General features: G+C 49.1%; 1 protein-coding gene across 4 annotated transcripts in view; it reads left to right on the top strand.

Moving 5' to 3' along the window:
* The window catches only part of DYNC2I1 (dynein 2 intermediate chain 1), a 47,260-nt gene that overhangs the window by 2,757 nt on the left and 22,223 nt on the right, over positions 1–22,280 (top strand). For 2 of the 4 annotated variants that reach the window (XM_065939636.1, XM_065939638.1), the window contains 11 exons: positions 570–990; positions 2,946–3,037; positions 4,428–4,736; positions 9,192–9,247; positions 10,553–10,607; positions 15,077–15,142; positions 15,925–16,002; positions 16,526–16,745; positions 17,771–17,873; positions 18,804–18,933; positions 20,371–20,482. In XM_065939636.1, the coding sequence (XP_065795708.1) occupies positions 570–990; positions 2,946–3,037; positions 4,428–4,736; positions 9,192–9,247; positions 10,553–10,607; positions 15,077–15,142; positions 15,925–16,002; positions 16,526–16,745; positions 17,771–17,873; positions 18,804–18,933; positions 20,371–20,482 (1,642 nt within the window). Of the gene's footprint in view, positions 1–288; positions 426–569; positions 991–2,945; positions 3,038–4,427; positions 4,737–9,191; positions 9,248–10,552; positions 10,608–15,076; positions 15,143–15,924; positions 16,003–16,525; positions 16,746–17,770; positions 17,874–18,803; positions 18,934–20,370; positions 20,483–22,280 lie in introns of those variants that run through there. The other 2 variants (XM_065939639.1, XM_065939640.1) reach the window with 2 other exon arrangements.

Here is a 22,280-nt window from a genome sequence, read left to right on the forward strand (position 1 = left end):
CTGGCCCATTTCAGCTCAGCATTCCACCAGTGGGGTTCCTGTTGGGGTTCATAACTCGGGCCTTGTGTATGTGTGTGTGTGGGGGCGTCTGTGTGCATATATGTGGGGAGCTGAAGCGTTGCAATCAAGACCTTCTGAGAAGGGACTTACCTGGTGGTCCAGCTGTTAAGACTCTACACTTCCACTGCAGGGGGCATGTGTTCCATCCCTGGTCGGGGAACTAAGATCCCGCATGCCATACTTCAAGGTCACACACAGAGGAAACACCTCCTGAGAGTTTTTGGTGATGGTCCTTGTTCTCTGAGGGGGACCCCGGCAGCCAGTGTCCTGAGACTTTCGGGCACAGCCTCAAGCTCCCTTCCTTTCTTTCGGATTCACGTGGCCTTTCAGGTTTGAGTTGCTGGCACCCTCGGATGTCCCTGGAAGTGAGCGCCTGGCTGGTCCCGGGGCTGCCAGCTGACTGCCTGCCCGGCCTGCGGGACCGACAACGGTTTAAGCCAGTGCTTCCTAGGGCCCTTCGGGGGGCGTGGCCCCGGGGCGCAGACCTCCACTCTCCTTCCCTCGTGCAGGCGGCTCAGTCCTCTGGTCCCAAGGAGGAGAAGAAGCACAGAGACCGGAAACCGAAACCGCTGCGGGAGTCGGAAGCGGACCTGGCAGACGGCAAAGAGCACCGGCCTGGGGACCCCGACCGCGAGGCCACGCACCGAGAGCGAGAGCGGGCCGCCGAGCGGGACGGCCACGCCGCCCGGGAGTACCCGCGCGGGGACAGGCATCGGGAGCGGCGGAAGGACAGGGACCGGCCGAAGGAGAGGCACCGGGAGCTGGACGCGGAGAAGCCGCACGGCCGGGGGAAGGAGCGCGAGCGGGACCAGGAGCACCGGGCGCGCCGAGAGGAGCTGAGGCAGGCGGCCGCGCACCACAACCTGCCGGCCCGGGACCGCGACCGCGACCGGGACCGGGACCAGGACAGGCCGGAGCGCCGGCGGGCAGGTCTGTGTCTCCAGGGAGGCGACCCCGCCCCCGGGTCTTCTCCTGTGGGTTTCGTAAAGGCTTTGGCTGTGAGATCAGACGCCTGCGGTGCACCTGTGTGCGCACTTTGCACTGCTTTCTTTGGTTGTCTCTAGTGAACAGGAAGAGCAGCAGCTTAATTATTGGCTGGAGTTCTTCTACTGAAATATACTTTAGATTTATTCCCTCCATAATTCACAGCCCCTGTTTTAAATTAAAAAATAATGCTCTTTGATAAAAGAATTTCTCCAAAGTATCAGATTTATTTTAGCCATATTTAAATATCTGTTCAAATTCCTAGAAATTCTAAGGTAGAAGTATGTACTTTTTTCTTCCCAAATGGAAAAAAGTATCTTCATTATTTTTTATTATACAAATGGTATCTTCTTCCTATAAAAAGGCAAACTAGCCAACATACACTAAAAAGGAATAGTTAGAAGGGCGTATCGTGGCTCCAGCATCCTCAGGCTGTGACCGTCATGGAAGCAGGACCTCAGCTCACAGTCTGGTGGCCTGTGTTGCCCTGCGCAGGGGCTCGGGCCCGGGGACCCGAGCTTCGGGCAGGGTGAGGTTAAGTGGGCTGTCTCTACTCGAGTTCAGCAGTGACTCCCGTGCCACCCATTGGCTGTTTTCAGGATTACCATTTTGATGTTCTCGGTATTTTTTAAATAGTGACGTCCTTTTTGTTTTCCGGTCATTCTGGTCTCCCTGCTCTTGTCTTCTCGGTGCAGCGCCGCTCTGGTTGTTCAGGAGTCTGTGCAGAGTCTGTGCAGCCTGACTCTGACGGCCCTTCCTCCTCCCATGGTCATTTGCTTGCCCCTTCCCTCGTCTCCTCTGTGTCTCCCCAGGTCCCCAGACCCTCTCTTCCTTCCTTAAGTTGCAAACCCTGGGAATCCCCCTGACCCCACTCTCTCTCTCAGAGCCTGGCCCTTCTCTGCACTCCTTCACCCCCACCAGGGGACCCCACTGTGTGTTTTGATCTCTTACGTGTGTGCTTAGTCGCTCAGTCGTGTCCAACTCTTTGTGACCCTGTGGACTGTAGCCCGCCAGGCTCCTCTGTCCATGGAATTCTCCAGGCACGAACACTGGAGTGGGTTGCCATGCCCTCCTCTAGGGTACCTTCCCAACCCAGGGATCAAACCCAGGTCTCCCACGTTGCAGGCACATTCTTTACCATCTGAGCCACCAGGGAAGCCCTTGATCTCGTATGCCCAAGGCTTTTAGAAAGTGGTCAGGTTTGGTGAATACTTCTGTGGTGAATGAAATTTGTTTCAGTTATCTCTGTATGTTGAGTTTTGTCCTCACCTTTACAAATGTGGGTTTTTGTAGTTTTAAGCCTAATAAGTATTGTGCAGATTCAAAAGTGGAAGTCTGGTTTTTCGCTCCTGGACGGGGCTGCGGGCGTCACCAGTGATTGAGGTGGTTGTGTTGGGTCCTCGTGGCAGGGAGAGATCACGGGGTGGGGTGGGGGCACTCCAACTTTCACCTAAGGCCTGGGGAGTGGGCCGTCCTTGCCCTCTGCATCACCCGATCTCCTGCACCAGTGCGCCCTGGGTGGCGGGGCTCTAGGGGACCTGGGGGCAGGAGGGAGCAGTCTCCCAGTTTGTCCGAGGCGACTTTTCCCTTGGCTGAGCATGGGGGAGGGAATGCCTGCCCAGCTGGACTGGACTTTGCTTCCCTGAGTCTCTGGCAGCAACCGGAGCTCTGAAGCCCTGTGTTTGGGCTGGTGACCGTCTCGGGCTCCTCTGACATGCTTTCCAGGTTTCCTTCTCCTTTATTCCATTTTAAGTTCAGATTCTAGAACTTTCCACACTTGAGACTGGAGAATGTGTCTTAAAGAACATGTTTACACATGTGATACTGTGTAATGTGTCCTGTAGACACTGCTGTAGGACATTAAAGTTTGGGAATGTTAAATACCTGTTTTATTTTTGTAGGAAGTAAAGCAAGAATTGAAGAGAGGGAGCAGAGAGATGAAGACTCTGAGCGAGGAGATGAGGATCGGGAGAGAAGGTACCGAGAGAGAAAGGTATGAAGGGAGTGGCCCCGGGCCCCAGCTGCAGGGCCCAGGATACCCAGGCGGGCACTCTGGGAGCTTTTCTGGTGAAGCGCGTAAAACAGAGTCCAAGACCCAAGACTCTGCTCAGGCATTGAGATCCTTTAGGCAAGTGTGTTTCTCCAATTCCAAGAGTCAACATTGGCTATTCTGGAAAATTTACAAAATGCAAATAAATAAGAAGAAGAAAATAAAAGGTAGGTGCTTAGCTAGAGATAATCATTAATAATGTTTAGGTATATGTCCTGTAGGTTTATACATTCATATATTTGTATATGTTTGGATATATACATGGAAGCTTCATTTTAAGTTGGATTTTTACTGTTTTATAGCTGCTTAAACTGAACACATTTTGAGCATTTTTTCTAAGCTATCACATGTCTGTAGTATTTTAATGGCTACATAATACATTCTTCAGTGATATCAACACACCCATAGTTTTCTTGACACATCTGCTTCCTTGGATACTTACTTTGATTCTAAACTTTTTTATTAGGACATCCGAGGTGTAGACTTTTTGCGCTTATTCATAATTATTTCCTAATGATTAATTTCTGGAAGTGGACCAGCTGGATCACATTGTCTCATCTCACCAAGTCACTTCTCACCCAGCGTAGTTGTTCCCTTTATTCGAGTATGATTCCCCCGAGCGAAGCAGCGGATGTTTGCTCATTTGATTCACACGCGAAAGGCATTCTGTGAAAGGGTCTATGGCCCTTTTATTTGTTACTCCTTTGCGTGTCTGCCTCCTGGTCTGGCGCGGGGCATAAGGGTGCTTTGAGGATGAACTGTCTGATGGTTATGTATGTCAGTGCTGGGAGCAGAGTGAGTGGGGGCAGTGGGATCGTCCCCAGAGCGGTGGCGCCGGGAGGGAGGCGGCCCTGAGTGAAGGGAAAGGACGCACTCCGGGTTCTGTTGCGATGTTCTGGTGATGCTCACGACCTGCTATGTGAGTCTGCAGCCGCTCACTGCCTGGTGGTACCCGCCCCCGGGTCACCGGGCACCCCGGGGCTTGCGGGACCCAAGGGTGGGGGCGGATGCGAGCTGGGAGGAGGGGCGCCCTGTGCCGCCCCGGACGCGGGCGTCCCCCTGACCGCCTCATACGGCGCCCTCGGGGGCCTGGCAGGCTGGGTGCGGACGCGGGGCGTCGGGGCGGGGACAGCAGCCGGGTCCGGAGGGCTCGCCCCGCCGAGGAACGGGGGCGGTGAGTGTGCGCGCTGGTGGGCCGCCCCTGCCGCCTCCTGACCCGGCTGCCACGCGCGTCTGGGAGGGTGGCCGCGCCGGAGCCCTGCCTCTCCACCTCTGCGGGGTGTGACCGCGCGCCGCTGGCGACGCTTCCGTGTCTGCCCCGTCTCATCCGCAGCTGCACTATGGCGACAGCAAGGACCACCCCCTCAAGTACTGGCTGTACAGAGAGGAGGGCGAGAGGCGACACAGGAGGCAGAAGGAGCCAGAGCGGGAGAAGCAGCACCATGAGAAGAGCGGCCCGCGGGAGCGGAGAGAGAAGAGTTCCAAGGAGAAGGGCAGTTCCTTCTCCGACAGGGACGGGGAGCAGAGGCACAGAGACAGGCGCCGTAAGGAGGGCGTCCCCGCGGGCGAGGAGAGGCCGCGAGGCCACGCGGAGAGGAAGGCGCGGTCTCGCGGGGAGGAGCACAGCAGGAGGGAGGCGAAGGTACCGCCGCGCCCACCGCCCCGCCCCGTCCCCCGGCCCTTGCACCGCGCCGCCGCCGCTGGGGCCCGCTCCCACAGGGAGAGGCTGCTTCCCAAACCGTGACCTCGCTGTAGACGGGAGTCAGGCAGTGTCGCGTGACCACGTGCGCGCAGGGCTGATCTCCCAGCAGAGGCGAAGTGCAATCAACTTTTACCATGTATTCATAAATTTATCATAACATTTTGAAATTTAACGTTAAAAAGGAAGCTGATTTTTTAAAAAAAATGTATTTTAAATTAGTTTATTTATTTAAATTAGAGGCTAATTGCTTTACAATATTGTGGTGGGTTTTGCCATACATTGACATGAATCAGCCATGGGTGTACATGTGTCCCCCATCCTGACCCGCTCCCACCTCCCTCCCCATCCCAGCCCTCAGGGTCATCCCAGCACAGCAGCTTTGGGTGCCCTGCTTCGAGCTTTCACTGGTCCTCTGTCTCATATATGGTAATATACTTGTTTCAATGCTATTCTCTCAAATCATCCCACCCTGGCCTTCTCCCACAGAGTCCAAAAGTCTATTCTTTACATCTGTGTCTCTTTTGCTGTCTCACATATAGGGTCATTGTTACTGTCTTTCTAAATTTCATATATATGCATTAATATTCTGCATTGGTGTTTTTCTTTCAGACTTACTTCACTGTATAATAGACTGCAGTTTCATCCACCTCATTAGAACTGATTCAAATGCATTCTTTTTAATAGCTGAATAATATTTCATTGTGTATATGTACCACAGCTTCCTTGTTGATTCATCTGCCGATGGAAGTTTATGTTGCATCCATGTCCTAGCTCTTGTAAACAGTGCTGCAGTGAACATTGGGGTGCACGTGTCTCTTTCAATTGTGATTTCTTCAGGGTGTATGCCCAGCAATGGGATTGCTGGGTCATATGGGAGTTCTATTTCCAGTTTTTTAAGGAATCTCCACACTGTTCTCCATAGCGGCTGTACTAGTTTGCATTCCCACCAACAGTGTAAGAGGGTTCCCTTTTCTCCACACCCTCTCCAGCATTTATTGCTTGTAGACTTTTGGATAGCAGCCATCCTGACGTGTAATGGTACCTCATTGCGGTTTTGATTTGCATTTCTCTGATAATGAGTGATGTTGAGCATCTTTTCATATGTTCGTGAGCCATCTGTATGTCTTCTTTGGAGAAATGTCTGTTTAGTTCTTTGGCCTATTTTTTGATTGGGTCATTTATTTTTCTGGTATTGAGCTCCAGGAGCTGCTTGTATATTTTTGAGATTAATTCTTTGTCAGTTGCTTCCTTTGCTATTATTTTCTCCCATACTGAAGGCTGCCTTTTCACCTTGCTTAGAATTTCCTTCTTTGTGCAAAAGCTTTTAAGTTTAATTAGGTCCCATTTGTTTATTTTTGTTTTTATATCCATTTCTCTGGGAGGGTCATAGAGGATCCTGCTCTGATTTATGTCGAGAGTGTTCTACCTACGTTTTCCTGTAAGAGTTTTATAGTTCCTGATCTTATGTTTAGATCTTTAATCCATTTTGAGTTTATTTTTGTATATGGTGTTAGAAAGTGTTATAGTTTCTTTCTTTTACAAGTGGTTGACCAGTTTTCCCAACACCACTTTTTAAAGAGATTGTCTTTTCTCCATTGTATAATCTTGTCTCCTTTGTCAAAGATAAGGTTTCCATAGGTGCATGGATTTATCACTGGGCTTTCTATTTTGTTCCATTGATCTATATTTCTGTCTTTGTGCCAGTACCATACTGTCTTGATGACTGTAGCTTTGTAGTATAGTCTGAAGTCAGACAGGTTGATTCCTCCAGCTGCATTCTTCTTTCCCAAGATTGCTTTGACTGTTGAAGGTTTTTTGTGTTTCCATCAGTTCAGTTCAGTCACTCAGTTGTGTCTGACTCTTTGCAACCCCATGGACTGTAGCATGCCAGGCCTCCCTGTTCATCACCAACTCCCAGAGTTTGCTCAGACTCATGTCCATCGAGTCAGTGATGCCATCCAACCATCTCATCCTCTGTTGTCCCCTTCTCCTCCTGTCTTCAGTCTTTCCCGGCATCAGGGTCTTTTCAGATGAGTCAGTTCTTTGCATCAGATGGCCGAAGTATTGGAGATTCAGCTTCAGCATCAGCATCAGTTCTTCCAATGAATATTCAGGACTTATTTCCTTGAGAATTCTTTATACCTAGATAGCCATTGAATCATAATGTTTTTCTACCTAGCACTACTGATTTCATTCTGTTTCTTCTGTTCCAATCTATTTTATAGACTGATGCCAGACTGTTGTTCCTGTTAAACATGTTAATTATGCCTTTTCTAATTGATTTTGGAAAGATTTTTAGATTAGGAAGAATAAGACAACAGTTATCTGTGATCCAAGACTTGGAGCGAATCCATTTTGTAATATATATCTGGAGAAGGAAATGGCAGCCCGCTCTAGCATTCTTGCCTGGAAAATCCCATGGCTTGAGGAGCAGGGTGGGCTATGGTTCATGGGGTCGCAAAGAGTCAGACACGACTGAGCGACTGAACAGCAGCAACAGCATGTATTTACTTGCAGTCCTGTTTCTACATAATGAGTGCCGGGGTCCAGCCTCAGCAGGATCCAGGGGTACCCTCAGGATGAACGGTGTTGGTGAGAGAGAGAGAGAGAGAGAGAGAGAGAGACCGAGACCAGACTGGAGGTGTGCAGCAGAGCCTGGCAAATCTTTATTTTTTACCGTAGCTTTTATATTCTAAGTTAGTACATTTTTAAGGGGAAGATAGTTTAATATCACATCAGTTTATCCTTCACGAAGCCAGGGTGTTTTCTACATACTTCTTTGTGAGAGTCTTGTACATTATCTTCTGGCCTGGGGCCTGTTGACATTTTATGACCTAGGTGAATGCAAAACTGTTTTCCATGATCTATTTTTTAATGAACACAAAGGTCAGTCCTTTTGCAAAGTTATTAGTTAAATTTATCTAAAAGGTTTACCACACAAAGACTCTGCAGCTCAGGTGAGGCAGCCCCTGTTTAGCATTCCTGGTTAAAATGAACGATTCTAAACTCTTATTTTTCTAAATTTTTAACTATAACCGCTTTTAGAATAATATTTTTGTGTTCTCTAATAGGGCTTCCTCACCCCCCAACGGGCTCTGTGCCTATTAGGGCCTTTTGTGTGATCAGGTTCTTTATGCTGTTTGTGATTAAGGTGTTGTGAGCAGTCATGTGCATTAGTACGCTTTTGCAAAGCAGGGTAGAATGCCGGCAAAGGGGTCTAAATTGAAACACTCTTTTCATCTGGATAATCTTATAGGATACTGCCGTTCGGGGGGACATATTGATTAAAGTTCTAAGTTGATTCTGTTTGGAGAGAGATTGGGGAAGGCTTTCTACCTATGTCACAGAAATTAGGAAGTAGTCTAATATAGCAAGCATCAGAAAGACAGAGATCATCTTTAAGGGGAGTGCTGGGGCAGCTTTTCGAAATCCCTGAAGTCCTGATCTGCCTTGCTTGTCAGGTCTTCTCCTCACGACCTTGTCATGGGTGGGATCTTGTGTGCTGGCTCCCGGCACATGACCTTAAATGAGCTTTCTAAAAATGCAAAATTGGAATTGTGCTGTTTTTTTAATTTTTAATTCTGAGAATTGCTTTTTTAACACTGTGACATTAAATAGCTGTCTGTCATGGTCATAACCTCATTTATTTACAAGCAGCCTAATATTGAACATGGAGGTCAGTAGAGTTTATTGGTCAGAGACAGTGTATGAGTAGTGTGAGCTTCTACTAGGCGTTTGCTACTTGCTGTGCTTTGCCCTGCATGCCAAGCTTCCTTCTGCTCGGTGCTTTTTCTGGATGTCGCCTCCCACCCCCGCCCTTGCCCCGCAGGTCTGGAGCCCCTTGTCTGGGAGGCGTGGCCCCTCTGCCCCAGGCCCTCCTCAGGGAACGGCCTGACGCCCCTCCTTCCCTGCGTGCCTCCGGGCGGTGCCCACTCAACAGATGGCTCTCCTTTTAGACAGCCTACCTTCGTGTGTTGGTTTATATTCTGTTTTTAAAAATTCAGTTAATGTAAGAGAAGAGCGTTTAAATTTTTTCCATAGGTGAATGGATTTATGAAACAGCCACATTGCATATGTTTGAAAGTTTTATCGCTTTAAACGGCATGAGGATCTAGTCAGGTTTTCTGAAAATTAGGTGGAATTGGTAAGTATAAGTTTCCTTTCTTAGGTAACATTACGGAGATGATGGATAACCGCCTTCTAGTGTCCCGTGTTCATCTCCCTTACGTCAGGCACCTTTCACTAAGACAGGCGGTAAAAGCAGCCATTTTAAGAGGGGCCTGTAGCACAGACGCGGTTGTTAGATTCTGGGCCCGTGACCTCCTTTTCAGAGCCTACTAACTGTGGTGAATTGGCTATGCTGTACTCATTAACGGTTGTCGGATTCTCTGACAGGATGGGGAGCACAGACATCGTGGTTCGAGTCTGAGGAGAGACGGCACGGGCAGCCAGTGAGTGAAATGTGTCCTTCTGCTGATTGCTGTGTCTGTAGCTCAGTTCTCCCAGAACGCGTCAAACGGACTTTCCCTCTTGGGCCTGATTATGGCCAGGAGAGGAGAGTACACTGCAGACAGACTTCAGGTTCTCCAGACAGGAGCCCTCCAAGCTGTGTCTTCGGGGTCCTGCAGGACCTGGGAGCTTGTTATGGGTTATGAGTCCTGCTTGGCCTTTTGCACACTGCTGGTGCGGCCTCAGGACGTCAGCCCTCCCGAGCACCAGTCTCCGGGAGTCTCCACTCTGCGGGGAAGGGCACCTGCGGGTGGCTCTGGGCGTCTGGTTCACGACCCCAGGATGCTGAGCACAGACGTGCCCAGCAGACCCGCTGCCCCGTGTTTGCAGGTCGGGCAAGGCGTGGGTGCTGCCCACCGCTGCGTCCACCCTTCCTGGGGGCGGCTGGCCCTTCAGAGCCTGTCTTTACTGTGAAGCTCGGACGAGGCCAATTTTGTGGGTTTAATGAAGATTAAGGTTAGAGTTTGCATGTAAATCCTCATTTTGTATGTGAGCTCCAAATTATAATTTGTTCTTTGCAGCAACAATATTTGGTGATTCTTTTCCACAGATTAGGGAGATTCAGGTTAAATGCCTTGCCCTAAATCTTACAAGTTTGCACAAAGTTATGCTTAAGCCTGGGGTGCAGATTCCTAGACTTTGTATTGCATGTCTGCTAGAAATGCAGTGAAGCTTTTGCTTGATTCTGTATGATTTTAAACATATAGTGTGTTGAATTGGTATGAATGTTAAGTTCCAAATATTGAGAATCAGGTTGTAGTTTTGAAAACCTTAATTTTACATCCAAAGTAAACATACAAATTATGAAATGGAGCATAATTCAAGATAAATCTTTTGGAAATATAAATATTATATTAAACCTAAAGCATTTGGGATTGATTCTCTAATAAAATTATAGAAATTTTCTAGAACTCTTAAAGGACATAGATTTATACATAAACACAAGTTTGTTAAAATGCATAATTTCTTCTCTCTACTGAAGATATTTCCTATCTTGTACTATGGCTAAGACAGTAAAAATAGTTTTAAAAAGTTTAAACTATAGTTTAAAAAATAGTTTTAAAAAGGCCTTAATTCTAATAAAGTTCTAATAATAGTTCTAATAAAGTGTGCTTTGCAAATATGCCAACCTACAGGCATTCTTAATCATATCAAATACTGACAACAGCCTTCACTGAGATCAAAATGCTTTAATTTTCAAGTCTTTGTTTAAAATTAATTTGACTTTGATCATACTTGCTTTCTAGGCATGTGGAGAACTCAGTGAGGAGTGACGGGAAGGACAGAGACTCGAGAAGGAAGGTGAGACCCTTCCTGGGGGTTCTGTGGTGGGTTCAGCGACTCTGAGGGCAGAGCCTGGCAGGCTTTTTTTCAGGTGGTTTCCTTGAGTGATGATTCCAGGAGGCACATAGGAGATACATTTTAGATTAAAAGACTCAAATGGATTGAAGTGAAAAGATGGACAAGGTGGCCACCAAACAACACTTATACTGGAGCTTGGGTGGCTCGACCAGATGCCCGAGAACACATCATAGGAATAAGACAGGTCACTTGCAAGGAAGACATGACAAGCGTAAAGGAACACGCCACTCAGAAGAGAGCCCCAGAATGCCAGAAATAGAGGCAGACAGAATCAGAGGGAGAAGCAGAAAATTCAATAGCAAATGGGACTTTAGCTCCCACTTTCACGAATAGAATGCCAGCATTTCCTGCTAACAGATTAGATGATTTAGATGAAAGGGAAATTACCGGAAGATCGACGTTAGTGATGTTGCCACGAGAAGAAATAGAAACTCTGAGTGTGTGTGTGTGTGTATATATATATATATATATATATATATATACTGTCACTCAGTCATGTCCTACTCCTTGCAACCTGTGGACTATAGCCCATGAGGCTCCCCTGTTCGTAGAATTCTCCAGGCAAGAATCCTGGAGTGGGTAGTCATTTCCTCCTCCAGGAGATCTTCCCAACCCAGGGATCGAACTCAGATCTCCTGCATTGCAGGCAGATTCTTTACCAACTGAGTGACCAAGTTAGAAAAAAGTTGTGTTAGTGTTAAAAATCTTTCCACAGAGCAGCGGAGGCTCGGGTGACCTCACTGGCAACTTCTATCAGGCGTTTGTTGTTAACACTGACACCCTCATGGCCCCACTCCTTTCACAGTTACTTCATATCCAGGATTAAGTGTGTGCACGTGTGTGTATGTGTACACGAGAAGCATATGCAAGTTATAAGGTGTAGTAGTTCTTTCACGTTCTGGATTATCCATGCATGTGTACACGTGAGAAGCACATGTCAGTGATATGCTATCATTCAGACAGCACAATCTTGGTCTTCATTTTTTATGCCATCTTCATAATGATTATTTAAGATCTCTAGAATCGTATACAGTGGTGTTAAAATTATTACTGTACCATTTCCTAGGTTTTTGTTCTGTTGTAGGTAATGTGGCAAGCAGATTTTAGCTTTTGTTGTTGTTGTTCAGTCACTAAGTTATGTCTGACTCTTTGTGACCCCATGAACTGCAGCACACCAGGCTTCCCTGTCCTTCATTATCTCCCAGAGTTTGCTTAAACTCATGTCAGTTGAGTCGGTGATGCCATCCAACCATCTCGTCCTCTGTCGTCCCCTTCTCCTCTTCCCTTCAATCTTTCCCAGCATCAGGGTCTTTTCCAGTGAGTTGGCTCTTTGCATCAGGTGGCCAAAATATTGGAGCTTCAGTTTCAGCACCAGTCCTTTCAATGAATAATCAGGGTTGATTTTCTTTGGGATGGACTGGTTTGATCTTGCAGTCCAAGGGGCTCTCAAGAGTCCTCTCCAACACCACAGTTCAAAAGCATCAATTCTTCGGTGCTCAGCTTTCTTTACAGTCCAACTCTCCCATCCATACATGACTACTAGAAAAACCAGAGCTTTGACTAGATGGACCTTTGTCAGCAAAGTGATATCTCTGCTTTTTAATACACTGTCTAGGTTTGTCACAGCTGTTCTTCTAAGGAGCAAGCGTCTTTTAATTTCGTGGCTGCAGTCATTGCCTGCAGTGATTTTGTAGCCCAAGAAAATGAAATCTCACACTGTTTCCTCTTTTCCCCCTTCCATTTGCCATGAAGTGATGGAACTAGATGCCATGATCTTCATTTTTTGAATGTTGAGTTTTAAGCCAGCTTTTTCACTCTCCTCTTTCACACTTACCAAGAGGCTCTTTAGTTCCTCTTCACTTTCTGCCATTAAAGTGGTATTATCTACATATCTGAGGTTGTTGATATTTCTCCTAGCAATCTTGATTCCAGCTTGTGCTTCATGCAACCCGGCATTTCACCTGATGTACTCTGCATGTAAGTTAAATGAGTTGGGTGACAATATACAACCTTGACGTACTCCTTTCTCAATTTGGAACCAGTTCCATGTCCAGTTCTAACTGTTGCTTTTTGTCCTGCATACAGGTTTCTCAGGAGGCAGGTAATGTGATCTGGTATTGCCATCTCATTAAGAATTTTCCACAGTTTGTTGTGATCCACAGAAAGGTTTTAGTGTAGTCAATGAAGCAAAAGTAGATTTTTTTTTTGGAGTTCCCTTACTTTTTCTATGATCCAGCATATGTTGGCAATTTGATCTCTAGTTCTTCTGCTTTTTCTAAATTTGGCTTGTACATCTGGAAGTTCTTGGTTCACATATGGCTGAAGCCTGGCTTGGAAAATTTTGAGCATTACTTTACTAGCATGTGAGATGAGTGCAATTGTACAGTAATTTGAACATTCTTGGGGATTGCCTTTCTTTGGGATTGGAATGAAAACTGGCTTTTTCCAGTCCTGTGGTCACTGCTGAGTTTTCCAAATTTGCTGGCATATTGAGTGCAGCACTTTCACAGCATCATCTTTTAGGATTTGAAATAGCTCAACTGGAATTCCATCACCTCCACTAGCTTTGTTCATAGTATGCTTCCTAAGGCCCACTTGACTTCATACTCCAGGATGTCTGGCTCTAGGTGAGTGATCACACCATCACGGTTATCTGGGTCATGAAGAGCTTTTTTGTATAGATCTTCTGTGTACTCTTGCCACCTCTTCTTAATATCTTTTGCTTCTGTTAGGCCCATACCATTTTTGTCCATTGTTGTGCCCATCTTTGCATGAAATGTTCCCTTGGTATCTCCCATTTTCTTAAAGAAATCTCTAGTCTTTCCCATTCTTTTGTTTTCCTCTATTTCTTTGCATTGCTCACTTAAGAAGGCTTTCTTATCTCTCCTAGCTGTTCTCTGGAGCTATGCATTCAGTTCAGAATATCTTCCCCTTTCTCCTTTGCCTTTTGCTTCTCTTCTTTTCTCAGCTATTTGTAAGGCCTCCTCAGACAACCACTTTGCTTTCTTGCATTTCTTTTTCTTTGGGATGGTTTTGGTTATCACCTCCTGTACAGTTTTATGAGCCTTTGTCCATAGTTCTTCAGGCTCTCTGTTTACCAGATCTAGTCCCTTGAATCTATTTGTCACCTCCTGTGTATAATTATAAAGGATTTGATTTAGGTCATAGCTCAATGGCCTGATGGTTTAACCTGCTTCCTTCTGTTTCCTGGGGAGAATGGTCTGTTCCTTTCTCTGATAGCCATCTGAAACACTGGACTGTGGGAGAGCTGTCTTGAGCGTTTGGTGCCGCGTTTTTATGGGTCTTTACTCCATGAGCACACACAGAAGCCTAGTCCTTTCTGATGAGTCAGGTCGTGCAGCTGTGTTGGTTGATGTGAGGATGTTTTGTTCAGTCTGGGCAGTGGTTGGATTCCTCCCTGCCCAGGTATAGCCACACCTTAGTAAAAGTGAGCCTTATAGGTAATTCTTGCCACGTAGTCTTTTCTGTATAACCTTTGACTGTGCTGTTTTGATGTCTGTGTTGGGGGGCTCGATGCCTTTTTTCTGTCTTGCTCACACCTGCAGCATGTGCAGTTTGTCCTGATTCTGTGGAAACCCCTCTAGCTATAATGATTCAGATCTCCCTCCTACTTCTCATGAGTAAGTTTCTTGAACTGGAATTATTGAATGGAAATACCAGTTTTTAATATTTTCTTTCTGTCTCTCAATTTTTTAGCAAGGGTTAGCTTTGTTCACTAGAATTACAAGGTGAGCCACATTTGTAATTTTAATTTTTTTGGTAGTCACCTTAAAAAAGGAACAAAATTAATTTTAATAACATCTAATCCAACGTTTCTGAAGTCGTCTTTCAACATGTAGCCAATGTACAAAATTAGACATCGTACATTCTTTTTTTCACCAAAGTAGCAAAACATGAGAGGTGTTTTTCCCCTGAGAGAGCCCAGAAGTGATCCTGAAGATAGCTGGCAGCCCGTTTGGCTTATGACTGGCCATGTGTTTTATAGCATCAGCCCTGAGTTACCTTGGTGCAGTTGCTCAGCATTTACATGGAGACCCCACACTATGCCAGATTAAGCTTCCGGGAGGAAAGCTGTTCCCCTTCCTGCTGGGGGCGTCATGCTATCCCCACACCTTTGCATCGAATGGTTGCTGGCGGTGACGTCTGAGAGCCGTGCCTTCCAGGGGCCATGGCCCCAGTGGGACAGCCAGGTGCCCTGCCTCACCAGCACCTGGAGGAAGGTTCAGGCTCCCGCTTCTCGGAGGAGGACACTGAGGCCCGGAGAGGTCGAGTTCCCTGTGACGCTGCTCAGCGGTGCCCCCCACGTGGTCCCTGGCCCCCACGGGAGGAGGCTGGGTCCCGGGCCTCTCCTCCGCCCTCCGGCTGACCCGCTGTGCTCTGTCCCCCAGCACGGCCGCGAGGAGGGCCCCTCGGTGTGGAAGCTGGAGCAGAGGCAGGGGAGCGAAGAGGCCACGGTGAGGGGAGGAGGCGTCCATCTGCGCCGTCGGTCAGCCTGCGCCCAGAGGACGCTGGGCCGGAGGGGCTGCTGCGCGTTGGCCCTGCGTCCCCCGTGTGCGCTCCCAGGAGCTTGGGCTGGACGCGCCCCCAGCCTTCGCGCTGTTTCTCTGCCTTGAAAGTCAGTAGGTTTGGGGAGAATGCAAGGAAGTGAACAGAGGCCTCACAAAGACACGATCCGGGTGTTGTCAGTGAGGAACGGGTCAGGGAGCAGAAAGTTTGCAGAAATAAACGCCGAGCCAGCGGTGGAGGAGCAGCCCGCTCCTGCCGGAGTGGCTGGTGGCGCTGGGGCGTTCTTTCCGAACCGGGGCGGAGCGGGGGCCCTGGCAGGCCAGGGACGCTCTCCTGTCCCTGTCCGCCCGTCTGTCCCTGGCAGGCACCCCGGGTGGCTGGGGGGCCCGTGGCCCATTTGCTGAGCAATGAGTTGTTGAGACGTGGAGGGCCTGTGATGCTGGGTCTCTGGTTTATTTGTTCAGTAACCAGAGACCCACTTTTTTCTTTGGCCATCAGAATTTAGAGTTTTCTCAAAAAGAATATGATTGATAACTGTTTTCTCTTTCTGGTCATACTTATAAGTCAGGGTATTTAAGAGTTGCGATTAGGTTATGTTAATTTTATAAATATTTGAATTTCTAAATTAACAACCTGAAGTGAATCTCAGAAAACATGTATTTTATAGCCTATTTGCAAGAATCAACCTGAGATTGAATATTTTAGTTATATGTTTGATTTCTGCCTGTAGGAAATCGAAAAGGAAGAGGTTGATTTAGAAAATGTTGGAACGGATGAGTATACAGCCATTTTTGAAGATGATTTTGAGGTAGGTATTTAAAATTTTCTCATCTTAAGGATAGTTTGTTCTAAAATCAGAAACTTAATTGTTTTTTCATCTCCTCTTATTGCTCTCAGTACTCCGTATCTATTTTATTTAGATCTGGTACCTATAAAAAGTTTGCTGTACATCTACCATTGCTGACCAGTATGGTGTAATTAAATGATTTTTCAATTTAGCCTGCCGATAGTGCACTACTGTCAAACGTGTGTGCGTGCACACGTGTGTGCATTATGTGTGTGCCTGTGTGTGTGTCTACATGAAGTACACATGGATACACATGTCTCCGTGTGCTCACGCGCCCACTGTCGGCACAGGTGCGTGTGCACTGTGTTGTTCACCCAGAGCTCTCAGAGTGCACAGTTCTGTCGGGGGTATGCTGACGCGGAGGAGCAAGCGCAGCAGTTTGCACACAAACCTGTGAGCTGCAGGGCGCCCAGGCACACGGGGCCTGTCTGTGCGTCCTGCCGGCTGCCTGCCCCCTCCGCGAGCCTGTCTGCTCTGCGTGCAGGACTATGAGGATGACTTCGAGGTCTGTGACGGGGCTGACGACTGCGGGGCGGACGAGCCCAGAGAGGGCGAGGCAGCGGAGGAGCTGCCTCCTGCCCGGAGGAGGGAGATCCAGGAGATCCAGAAGGCCATCCTCGCGGAGAACCAGCGGGTCGGCGAGCTGTCCTCGAAGCTGCCCGAGAAGCATGGGTGCCCGGAGCGCGCTGGGGGGCCGGGCCCAGGTACGTGAGTGGCCAGTGCCCCGCCCGCGGGGCGCGTGTTGAGTCCCTGCTTGGGGAGGGCGCTGCGGCGGGGCCATGCCGTTTGCTCAGTTGGCGTCCAAGGCCCCTGCTGCGTTTGCTTTGAGGAAGGAAGTGACGGCGTCGGCAGGAGGCTGGCCGTGGTGGGGCAGCCGTGGCAACTTTCTCTATGAAACTGGGAATGCGTTTTGCTCCGAAGCTCTTGGCACCTGGGTGAGATTACTTGTCAGGACAGGGGAGCGCTCTCCACGAACGCTCCTGACAGCCCGGAGTGACGGCGCTTTGAGGCAGGAGAAACAGGAGGTGCTCGGTCACCGCCTTCTCGCGGCCTCTCAGGCTGCAAGACGGCAGGACAGGCACGCTCTTTGCCTGAGTCCAAACACACATCCAAGGGCAATGGGAAGATAGGGTGAGAATAAGTGCATAGCGAAATATGCGGGTCTGTCTGCACGCTGAGTGCAGGGGTCCCTGGGGCTGAGGCCCAGGAGGTGGACCCCGTGGGGGGGGTGGCGCGGTCTGTCCCGTGGAGGCTTCTGCTGGTCCATGGCCTGTCACCAGACCAACCAGCCTGCCCGCTGTGACCTGACGGACCGCCGCGCGTGTCTGCCCGTCTCCTGCTCCCTGCCACAGTGAGCAGCTTGTCCAGCCTGCACCAGCCTCCGTGTGTTTCCCGGCTGCTCTGCGTGTTCACACCTCAGCTCCCTCATCCAAGAAGAGGGGTTTGGAGCGGGCAGGGGAAAGTGGGCTGGGAGTGGAGGACTGACCACTCTTATATGTGTTCTTAAATATTTCTGGAAGTAGTGGGATTGGCACAGGTGTAGGAAATTTTGCTTTGTTGCAGGTTTTAGATGAAATGAACAGAAGTGGTTCCTAAGTGCACATAGAAGACATTTGTCATTAGTTGAGTGAACATAATTGGTTTACGTGTCTAATTGGTTTACTCTTGATTTCTTTTGCTTGAAAGAAATATTTCAGTTTCACAAAAATACCTTTTTTTTAATGTGCAGATGCAAACAGCTCCCCTTCCAAAATGCCCCTATGTGGAATTTTCATGGATTTTGCCACAGCCTCACACCGTCAAAAGAATCGGACTCAGGCCCTTAAGCAAAAGTAGGTGTACTGGGAAAATTGCAGATGGAATTAGGAGTTTCTGTGCCTCCCTGCAACGGACGTTTAAATATCAGCATTTGTTTTGTGGTCACTGCTGGTGTTCACGCCCATGGCTTCATTTGTGCTATGTCCCATGTCCTGGGCTGTGTTCCTGGTGTGGTGCTGTAGGCCAGCTCGGCCCGGCATCTGTGTCAGTTCTGGGGGGGCCCGGGAGCTCCGCGTCACGGCCGGGCTGCGGCACAGGCGCTCTGGAGGCGGGCGGCAGGACCGAGAGCAGAGGGCGGGGCGGTCTGCCGGTGCCCCGTGCCTCCCACCACCGTGTGGGCTGCGCGCTCCCAGCCGGCACCCCTTGTCTCAGGCGGGGGAGTCGGAGAGTCACAGCGGAGAGCCTCACGTGGGCCAGCCATCTCGTGTCCCAGGCACTGAGCCCCCATGGGCTGCAGGCCGCCTGTGCAGGCCTGGGTCAGCCCAGCGAGGGTGCAGATGAGGGTGAAGAGCCAGGGCCAGTGGGGTCAGAGTCCAGACTGCTGTGAACCCAGAAGCTCAGGAAAGTGAAGGACAGACTCTCAGCCCACGTCTGCGGTACCGAGCCCAGTGCAGTCTGGGGAAGATGTCGGAGTCCACCGGGTTGGGCTGGACACAGTGGACTTAGGGAGAGTGTCCAGTCAGCCAGGGAGCCATGCTGGCAGGAAGCAGCCTTCACCCCACCTCCCCCGAGAGCGCCCGCCCTCTGCAGCAGAGGAAGCCAGGGTGAGGTTGGCAGGGGCTCGCCCGGCTGGACGCACCCCTGAAGTGGGGGGGCATCGACAGCAGTGGGAGCTGGGGGTTCGGCCCTGCAGCCTCGCTGTCCACGGGGGCCGAGCGTGGTGACTGTGAGCGTGGACGACCTGCTGCTCCCGGGCCCGGCCTCCGTCCTGCTCTTCCCTCCAGGACGCGCAGCGCAAAGCTGCTGCGGCTCATCGACATGGACTTCTCCTTCACCTTCTCCCTGCTCGACCTCCCGCCCGTGAACGAGTACGACATGTACATTCGGAACTTCGGGAAGAAGAACACCAAGCAGGTTAGCTTGTGCGGTGGCACGGCCTGAGGTGTGACGCGGGGGCGGCAGGACACTCATCACCTGGAGCCTGTGCTCTGGGGGCGCCTGGGCACGGGCGTGGCTCACTCTCAGGCTCTGAGGACAGCCCGGGACGGGAGGCTTTGTTGAAAGTCACCGGGTGTCACCTGGGGTCACCTGCTCCCATCCCTGTGGGCCTGCAGCGTCTTGCGTGTGTGACCCTAGGTGCAGAGGCTCCAAGATTTGGGCTGGAGTGCCCCCCTACCCACCTCCCCCCGAGCTCCCAAGGTTCTGGACTTGCCTCGGGGTCCCTCCTGCCTGTTCCGTTCCACTCACCCTTACTTGGGAAATGCGGCCCTGGCCAGGCCCTCTGGTATATGCCCCTGGGCCCCCCTCACCTGCCCCTGCAGCCCCCTTGCAAGCCCCTTGGTCGTCTGCCTGTCCTGCTCTGTTACCTGGCCTATGCTGTCCCTACCTCGTCCCTTATTTGTCTTCCTGTCTCTCTGTGTCCATGGCCTGTCCTCCAGGTGAACTAGGTGATCCATCCCTGCGTGCCCTCTGACCCCCGTGTTGCTGCAGTCCGTCCCCTTCTCCTGCCACTTTCAATCTTTCCCAGCATCAGGTTCTTTTCCAATGAGTCGGCTCTTCACATCAGGTGGCCACAGTATTGGAGATTCAGTTTCAGCATCAGTCCTTCCAATTAATATTCAGGATTGATTTCCTTTAGGATGGACTGGTTTGATCTCCTTGCAGTCCAAGGGGCTCTCAAGAGTCGTCTTTAACAGCACAGTTTGAAAGCAATAATTTTTCAAAGCTTTTAGTTAATATCAAAACTGAAGCATGTACCTTTTTGAAATAAATTTGTGCCTGGTTTAGCAAAGCTGGTATGTTGTAAGAGACTAGGGTATTGGCGGACTAGATCATGAGATTTTTTTAAAGATTTTGTTTACTTATTTATCTTTGACTGCACTGGGTCCTAGCTGCGGTGTGTGACTCCTCTCTAGTTGGGGTGCGTGGGCTTCAGAGTGCCTGGGCTCAGTAGTTGGGCCCAGCAGATGCAGTGTGCAGGCTTGGTTGTCCTGAGGCAGGTGGGATCACAGTTCCTTGACCAGGGATAGAACACACATCCCTTGCAGTGAAAGGTAAATTCCCAACCTCTGGACCATGAGGGAAGTCTCTAGGTCATAGTATTCTCAAACTGGAGCCAGACTGTTTGATATGACTTTTGAGAATACTTTTGAAATTTAGGCCCATGTTTTTCAAATGTTTAAGACAAAAGCAGTCTTTGCATGATTGTTATTCATGCCACGATGCTTAATTTTGTCAGAAGCAAAAACAGTGTCATCCTTAACTTAAAAAACTTAGTTGTTTTCTTTTCAGCAATGAGAAATGGATCAGAAGTGGAGACCCAGAGCTAACCCGGCCTGCCTTCCTTCTCAGGCCTACATTCAGTGTAATGAAGACAGTGTGGACCGGGACATCCAGACCGAGGAAGTGGAGACTCGGGAAGTGTGGACCCAGCACCCGGGGGAAGGCGCCGCTGTGTCTGGGGGTAACGGCCTCTGCCCTAGGCCTCGGCGGTTGTGTTCATCCCCTTTCTTGTTCTTTCCTTGGTCTCGTATGTGCTTGCGTGTGTGTGCTGACTGTGGAAATAGCAGTGAGTTTGCAGACACCACCACAGCCTGGATGCCTGGCCTGGGCCCTGACTGAGGCTCGTGACACTCGTTCTTGAACAGAGGAGAGAGCCCAACTGCAAACCAGCACCTGCAGAGGTGCTGCTCAGAGACCCTGTGCTCTAAGAGCGTTTTCTTCCCTGAGTACATTCTCCAGCTGTGTCACATCGAGACAGGTGGAGGGCCCTGGACGGTGCGGAGTTCTGCGCCTGCTGGTTCTTCTCAGTTACTTACGTGCTAACTGTTACTTCACTGGATGATTGTTTACTCTGAGGAATTACCTGTGTCACTCCCGTTCCTCAGGGAAGCTTTGTCCTCAGAAGTAACAAACCTAAACATTGTTGTTCAGTTGCTTAATCATGTCTGGCTCTTTGTGACCCCGTAGCCTGCAGCACGCAGGCCTCCCTGTCCTTCATTATCTCCTGGAGTATGCCCAAACTCAAGTCCACTGAGTCAGTGATGCCATTCAACCATCTCATCCTCTGTCATTCTTCTCCTCCCGCCTTCAATCTTTCTCAGCATCAGGGTCTTTTCAAATGAGTCAGTTCTTCACATCAGGTGGCTGAAATATTGGAGTTTCAGCTTCAGCATCAGTCCTTCCAATTAATATTCAGGGTTGATTTCCTTTAGGTTGACTGGTTTGATCTCCTTGCAGTCCAAGGGACTCTCAAGGGTCTTCTCCAGCACCACAGCTCAAAAGCATCAATTCTTTGGTGCTTAGCCTTCTTTATGGTCCAACTCTCACATCCATATATGACTGCTGGAAAAACCATGGCTTTGACTATACAAATTTTTGTCAGCAAAGTAATGCCTCTGCTTTTTTATACACTGTCTAGGTTTGTCATAGCTTTCCTTCCAAAGAGCAAGTGTCTTTTATTTTCATGACTGAAGTCACCGTCCACAGTGATTTTGGAGCCCCTTTGAGAAAGTCTGTCATTGTTTCCCCTTCTATTTGTCATGAAGTGATTTGCCTGGATGTCATGATCTTAGTTTTTTGAATATTGAGTTTTACGCCAGCTTTTTCACTGTCCTCTTTCACACATATCAAGAGGCTCTTTTGTTCGTCTTCACTTTCTACCATTAGAGCGGCATCATCTTCGTATCTGAGACTGTTGATGTTTCTTACAGCAACCTTGATCCCAGCTTGGGCTTCATCCAGCCTGGCTTTCACGTGATGCACTCTGCGTGTAAGTTAAACAAGCAGGTGACAATATACAGCCGTGACGTACGCCTTTTCACATTTGGAACCAGTCTGTTGTTCCATGTCCAGTTCTAACTGTTGCTTTTTGTCCTGCATACAGGTTTCTCAGGAGATGGGTAAAGTGGTCTGGTATTCTCATCTCTTTAAGAATTTTCCACAGCTTGCTGTGATCCGCACAGTCAAAGGCTTTCGTGTAGTCAGTGAAACATGTTTTTTTGGAATTTCCTTGCTTTCTCTCTGATCCAGTGAGTGTTTGTAATATGATTACTGGTTCTTCTGCCTTTTCTAAATCCAGTTTATACATCTGGAAGTTCTTGGTTCACGTACTGCTGAAGCCTAGCTTGAAGGATTCTGAGCATAATCTTGCTAGCAGTTTGAACATTCCTTGGCATTGCCTTTCTTAGGAATTGGAATCAAAACTGACCTTTTCCAGTCCTGTGGCCACTGCTTAGTTTTCCAAATTTGCTGGCATATTG

The sequence above is a fragment of the Muntiacus reevesi genome, chromosome 6 (genome assembly GCF_963930625.1).
Source record: "Muntiacus reevesi chromosome 6, mMunRee1.1, whole genome shotgun sequence".
NCBI lineage: Eukaryota > Metazoa > Chordata > Mammalia > Artiodactyla > Cervidae > Muntiacus > Muntiacus reevesi.